We start from the raw sequence: 7,807 nt of genomic DNA, 5'->3' as shown, positions 1-7,807 counted from the left end.
ACAGGGCAATGAACAGGCAGACACTGCTGCGCGGTCAGCAGTACATGACCTACCAGTTTCTTACAGAGGTATTCCATGTACGGACTATTTTGCTGTAATATCTTCCCACCTTCACACCCGTTGGCAACAACGTTGGTCTACTATGCTCGGCAACAAACTTCAGTCTATTAAACCGAGTATAGGTTACTGGCCGTCTTCTTATCACCAGTGTCGAGGTTGGGAGACTACTCTCTCCCGTCTTCGCATTGGCCATACTCGTCTTACTCATGGATATCTCATGGAGAGGCGTCTTGCTCCTCTCTGTGAGAATTGCCAAGCTCCATTATCAGTCAGCCACATTCTGTTGGACTGCCCACTTTATCAACGAGCACGCAGAATTTACCTCTGTCGTCGTCTTCGCCCCGCTGCTCTCTCTTTACCTTCCCTTCTCGCTGATGGACCCACCTTTCATCCGGACTCTCTTATTGACTTTTTGACAACGACTGACTTACTTCACAAATTCTGATACTTTCAGCCCTTTCTACTTGTATCTCTTGCTACCCTCTACCCCCGTACTATCCCCTGCCCCGCTGTTTTCTGTAACCTGCTGATCATCCCCCCTCCCTCCTGCCATCCAATTCCCTTGCTTCCTTCCCTACCCTGCAGCGCTGTATAGCCCTTGTGGCTTAGCGCTTCTTTTTGATTATAATAATAATAATGTGAGACGAGTGTAATAGAGACGGGAAAGATGGCACCCAATGGTGGCAGTGGGGAGAGTGGTAAAGAAGGTGACAACAAGAATAGCAGCTCCTCGTCCCTCATGCTGGGCCTCCTGGAGGAGTTTACTAAGATATATTCTGACCGTCTCCAGCGTGTTGAGGAGACGGCCATCAAGTGTGACCAGAAGCAGTACTTGGAGGTACGTACCCCCCCCCCCTCAAGGGAGGGTCCTGGACGCTGGTGACGGGCTCTTGATTTAGGGAATTGGATCTGTGCTCCAGTTCCCTGAATCAAGACTCAGTACCTTTCATTCCCCCCCCCCTCACATGCGCTGTATAATCCTACCGGTTTAGCGCTCCCCTATAAATAAAATAAGGGAGGTACGTATGTACGTACATTGACGTCAGCTCACAAGTGGCACTTACAAAAGGACACTTAAAACAAGGACCACTTTGGGCTAATCTATTTTGGAAGCTTGTGTTTTTTATTATGGAGACGTATATTTTGGGCCTATTGGGTATTTTTTTTTATGATGATCCCCTTCCCCCCAAAAAAGTAACCTGACGTAAGCCCATTCTGAAATAACCTTTAATTTAAGTTTTAATCTACGTTAGGTAAAGTTCGTTAGGTTTGGTTACCAAAAAAAAAAAAAAAACATAACACAGGCCCGAAATATAGCAAGAGTCCATTGCACAGTCTACTGGAGGGATTTATGACCCTAGTGGGTTTAGCGCTTCGTTTTAGTTATTATAATGCACAGCCTATTTAAGCTTTTACATAATACCCTCTATACACAAATAACCCGCACATAAAAGACAGAAGCTTACGACGACGTTTCGGACCGAAACGTCGTCGTAAGCTTCTGTCTTTTATGTGCGGGTTATTTGTGTATCGTTCCAGTCACGGTATTGTGCCTTTTTGTTATTTATACCCTCTATAATTGTCCATCTTATTGTACGACCTCAGAAGGAAGTTCCTTGATGCCGGTGAAGGGGCTCTTGATGCAAGGAATTGAACCTGTTCCCTTTCCTTGGATCAAACCAGATTTTTCGTCACTTCCCGCAAGACACTGTATAACCTCTACAAACTAAGCATTTCCCCCAAAATATAAATAATCCTAATTAGGATTTAAAGGTTGTAATTCATAACCAGCTAGATTAAAGCATTGATGAGCCTAACAGTTTAGTACCTATTATCTTGCTTTTTTGTAATGATTAAAGTCACATTTGGTCTGGGCCAAAGCCAGTCTCCGGAAGTAGAAAAACTCTCGAAACTCGTCAAAGGTAAAGTGGTCTGCTCTCGTATACACTTGGGTTTGAACTTGTTTGAATATATTTATGTATTTTGTGTTTGTATGTTTATATATATTTTTGTATGTACCTGTATGCTTGCAGGTGCTTATATATTTTTGTGTATCTTTAGGTGTGTGTGTTTTTTAAATGAAGATTTGTTTGTATGGTATATTGTATTTTGTTGTATTATTGTTTGCATATAATATACATGTGTGTACTTGTATGACAGTGTATGCGTGGACTTGAAACTTAGGCGCACAAATCAGCGAATATTGATCACTGAAAATTCAGACTACAGTAGTTCAAAGCGCAGCTCATTGCAATTAAATTGTTGATTCTAGTAGCATCAAAAAAATATATATAGTTACATCTTTTAGTGACAGTCAAGGGTTTTATTTGGCTGAGTTCACATTAAGTTAATGTACAATATTATTTTTTGTTGAATGTGATTTTTTAGCAATTTTTTGAAGCTTGACGCCCATAACAAATAATGTTCGAAATTGTTCCACACTCGTAAAAGTGCACAGCAAAGGTTTTTCGTCCTGGTGAACCTACCTGTACCTGCAGAGCAAATTAAATGTTAGCTTCCTTCCAGGGAGGGTACTTTGAAGTTGGTGAGGAGGGGTTCTTGGTATATGGAATTGGAACTACACTTCCCAGGGATCAAACTTGATTACAGATCCCATTCCTCAAGCGTTGTATACCATTATTAGTTTTAGTGTTTTCCAATGAATATAATCACAGTGTAGCTATGATAGAAATTGAAAACTTAGATCAGAGACTCGTGCAGGGGATGCATACACAGTATGTATAGCCTATATGACAAAATACCACTGAAGTAATAAATACCGGATGCTTTTGTGCATTGACACGCACTTGCAGCATGATCTATATGGATTTGACGTTAGTATTTGAATAAAAAGTGTTGTTACTATTTTACTATTGTTTTTTTCTCAAACTAAATCAGAAATAAACTGGAGGCATACATTAATCTCTGTAATATCGACATTACATATATACTGCATTAATTTACTATTAGAGTAATCGAGAAGATAGTCACTGTAGAATGGAAGAGATGAAACAAATCTAACTCGTGCATAGCTACCCAAGGTAAATTACTCCTGCTTCCTTTAGATCAGGGATTCTCAACTTTTCCTCCATCATTAATCCCCTCGACCTGATGTATTTCTCCATTACCCCCTTCCATGCAAAAAAAATTATCTCCATCATAAAGGGACAGAAAACAAAATCAGATTTTTTTTTTTTTAGGTTTTGCACAAAAACAGCAATATACATTCGTACCACCAAAAATAAAAAAAAAATAATAAAATTAAATTTAATTTAATTATATTCAGTTATCAGGCACGTCAAATATTTACCCCTTGCCATGTAATTTTTTACCCCCAAGGGGTAAGTTTATTCCTTGTTGAGAATCACTGCTCTAGATTATGAATTGTAATTCTGGTATATTCCAGTGTAGGTCAGCTGATTGTATAATTTATGTGACTACCTGTCTTGTCTCCTAACCCCTTTCTCTTCTCTATTCTCTGCATATACTGTGCTCATCTCAGCTATATAGATATAACTAAGGGTAAAGAGAATGCATTGTACCTCGTCTTTAACAGCAGATAATGATATGGAGTTTCCTATTAGAGCTCTCAATCCTTTCTCGTTCGCCCTCTCTCCTTCCTCTCCTGTTTCTCTCGTCTCCTGTCATCTGTCATCTCTCCTCTACCCCATCGTCCTCCCTCTCCCTATGTCTTTCCCTCTCCCTCCCTTTTTTCCCCCTTTCCCTTTAATTTTCTTTCCCTCCTTTTTATATAAAATATGATAACAATACACTGTTGACGAGTACAATTTTGTTAAACTCTCTCGTTGGCTCTTACATTTTCTCGTGTTTGTCAAGTGTAGGTTGCCAGAAACCAGTGAGTAGTTACCATGTGGTGGGTTATTCATCTGTTGTATTCTTGTAACTGAGTGAGGGGACCCTGACGTAAGCCGCCCTCCTACTGGTATGATGCTTAAGCGATTGACCAACCCGTCCTCCAATATAAACAAGGGGTGTGTGGTTTCAGACTTAGCAACGATGACTTCCAAGGAGATTCCTTGATGCTGGTGAGGGGCATCGAGAATTGGATCCGACTTCACTTGGAATCGAAACTGACTAACTTCCGTTCCCCTAAGCGCTGTATGACGCATATGGGTTTAGCATTCTCCCATGAGTAATTGTGATGACATCCTAGGCGCTGCCAGACACGAGCTACCTATTTGTGTAATTTAATTATTAACAGTTAACTAACTAGATTATACGCAAACGTAGGTTAATTTTTCAGTTAATGTACCTTATGTTGAGTAACTGAAAAATTTATTTTCTCAGCGTAAATTGACGCATAGAAACGTATTGTAAGCAGCAGATGCTGGTTGAAGAAGGTCCGTGCTGATGTTAATGTTTATTCATGTAGTGAGATGATTATATCGAAATTAGCTAATATTATTCTCAAAATGTATCGTGTTTAGCGCGATTAAAATTAAGTTAGACATCTGTGAAGTCATTCAGCGCAAGTAGTGGTGAACGCTCGATCCCATTGAAAACAAGTCTGACTTTTTGGGGGTTATCTAGGGCTTAACGCTTAGTTTTGATTGTAATGATGATAATTTGGGTTATCCTAGATAATTTACACATACGTTAAACTATGTATGATAATTTTACTTGTGTGTGCCTGCACCTAAGTAAACTTGCTTAATCCTCTGTATGGTACCCGTGGTTTGATCTCCGGTCAGAGTGTTGGTAATTTTTCGTAGGGACTTAATTATTACACACGTAGTAAATAAGTCACGGGGCAGTGTGGGTCAACACTGGTCTACCTCCAAGATATACACTCTAGTTAAAAAAAAATACACAGAAAAACGATTCACTGAAAAAGCCACAATTGTAGTTAGGAAGAATTGCAAGTGGATATAGGTAAGCAAAATCTTCCAGCGGTGACAATGTGACAGGTTCCAACTACTTAGTTACGGAGAAATGAAGATCCTAAAATGGGCACTATATTCAAAATGTGAAAGGTCAGCAAATACAATGAAAGTAGCATGTTAGATACCTGGTGTAATAATGTTAGCTTACCTGCTTATTAAAGAAGACAATGCAAATGTCATGAAAGGCAAAAAAATAAATAGTAAGTGGAGAATGAGAACTTAAAAAAAAATAATGCCAATGTTGACACTATTCAATTGACTTGTGCTCTTTTGCTTAAAGTACTGTTTTGTGTTAACAGCGAGTAAAAAAAAACTCTAAACCCACTAACTAAAGGTTTATCACAGGTAGGAAAAGTCAAAGGAAAAAACTCAGTGTGATAAGATAAAGTATGAGAATAAAACTAAAGCCACTTTATTTGACTAAAATTACGGTACCTACATATACATATAGATGACATGTCTGAGGAACAAATATGAAATGTCGACTTTATCAGTATATTAATCTGTGCCCCCTGGGAATAATAATGGTAATGACTGAGAAATGTTCTTGCAGTGTCCACTTGGCTTAAGAAAGAACCAGGAGCTGGGCTTAGCACCGCTATAATATCACTGATGACTTTCGTTTCGTTTTTGGTATGGTTGATGCGTCACCCTTCTTGCTTTTGGATGATATTTATGAAGGTATTTGACTTCAAAACTGTCATTCTCCAAGATCCTCCAGAAGATAAGCACTTTGATCGTCTTTGTTGGTAGCTAATTTCGCTATGTTTGGCCTTCACCTGTGGAATAAGCAGGTGCAACCAGGTTCTTCAACCTTGTCATTCTCTATCATCCACCAGTCGAGCGCACGATGTAATGATTTCATCGTGAGGAAGCGGCAGTAAGCACCATTCATTATCAAGCAGGATGCTGTTCGCAATCCAGCTCACAGAAAATTTCGCCGACCCTATGTCCAACAAGTATGCCTTCCCGACTTGTAGGGTTTCTTGGTGGCGTTGCCTCGAATATTAGATGGGTATGACGTGTGCAGCACCTGGGTATCTTTATTATGATGTTTGGCCAACCGATGGCTTTTAAATTTAATACAGATATTGCATTCTGGAGACAGTGGACGATGAGGTAAGTAGTCCCTCACGCTTGTTAGGGGTTCAGTCCTTGATCCTTAATAAATCTGATTTAAAGGCAGGAGGATGGACACTTGTCTACTGGAGTCAGAAAAGTGCAGCAGTTGAAGGAATCGTCACATGTGGGCATAACCCACTATTGGAAATAAGTCATGCCCAAGAGTTGAATTGGAGATTAGGAAAAGGGCTGTTAAAGATATCCTCAATATAATTAATATAATGATACTTTTATGACAAAACAACACAATGGAATCCTGATCAAGAGAATATTTTCTACAACCCTATTACTAACGTTTGCTCCAACTTTTAACCCATGACCTACTTTCACTAGTGGATCCTGCCCACCTGTGATGATGCATTCAGCTACTGCAACTCTTTTGGCTGCAGTATGTGATCATTTTCCTGCCTCTGGTTCAGATTAATAAAGTTTAAAGGAATGAACACGTATCAAGGCTGGGGGACTGCTTAAATCATCCACTGTCTCTAATATGTAGTCTCTGTATTGAAATGAAAAAGCTAGCCAAGTGTAACACATGTCAACATGTAACACATGTTGTCGGTATTCTATACTATTAATGTAATGGAACTTGCAATATTAGTTTTGATGAACCCTGAACATATAAATGCTGTCATTATTTTATTTTTTCATATATATATATATATATATATATATATATATATATATATATATATATATATATATATATATATGTATATATCAGGTACGTCTTGCTACTTCTACTTACACTTAGGTCACACTACACATACATGTACAAGCGTATATATACATACCCCTCTGGGTTTTCTTCTATTTTCTTTCTAGTTCTTGTTCTTGTTTATTTCCTCTTATCTCCATGGGGAAGTGGAACAGAATTCTTCCTCCGTAAGCCATGCGTGTTGTAAGAGGCGACTAAAATGCCGGGAGCAAGGGGCTGGTAACCCCTTCTAGTCACGAAAGCGCTTGGAATTTCTCTATTCTTTCAGAGTAGTTGTTTTGCATATTTTGAAATCACCTGTTTACTGTGATCTTATTGCATATATATATATATATATATATATATATATATATATATATATATATATATATATATATATATATATATATATATATGCAATAAGATCACAGTAAACAGGTGATTTCAGAATATGCAAAACAACCACTCTGAAAAAATAGAGAAATTCCAAGCGCTTTCGTGACTACTCACATTATCAAGGAACTATAGTTCCTTGATAATGTGAGTAGTCACGAAAGCGCTTGGAATTTCTCTATTTTTTCAGAGTGGTTGTTTTGCATATATATACATATACATATATATATATATATATATATATATATATATATATATATATATATATATATATATATATTATATATATATGTATAATATATTATATATATATATATATATATATATATATATATGTATGTATATATATATATATATATATATATATATATATATATATATATATATATATATATATTATATATATATGTATAATATATTATATATATATATATATATATATATATATATATATATATATATATATATATGTATGTATATATATATATATATATATATATATATATATATATATATATATATATATATATATATATATATATATATATATATATATATATATATATATATATATATATAATATATTATATATATATATATATATATATATATGTATGTATATATATATATA

At 36.6% G+C, this 7,807-nt stretch overlaps 1 protein-coding gene across 1 annotated transcript in view; it reads left to right on the top strand.

The window, feature by feature from the left end:
- The first annotated feature begins 694 nt into the window (after nucleotides 1-694).
- LOC128694136 (adventurous-gliding motility protein Z-like) overlaps nucleotides 695-7,807 on the top strand; it is a 90,760-nt gene continuing 83,647 nt past the window's right edge. Inside the window, 1 exon segment of the mRNA XM_070093475.1 lies at nucleotides 695-898. Within this exon segment, the coding sequence (XP_069949576.1) occupies nucleotides 728-898 (171 nt within the window). The 5' untranslated portion in view covers nucleotides 695-727.

The sequence above is a fragment of the Cherax quadricarinatus genome, chromosome 43 (assembly GCF_038502225.1).
Source record: "Cherax quadricarinatus isolate ZL_2023a chromosome 43, ASM3850222v1, whole genome shotgun sequence".
In the NCBI taxonomy this organism is placed as follows: Eukaryota; Metazoa; Arthropoda; class Malacostraca; order Decapoda; family Parastacidae; genus Cherax; species Cherax quadricarinatus.
The sequence above is the reverse complement of the archived record's forward strand: the minus strand, read 5'-3'. Positions and strand labels throughout refer to the sequence as shown.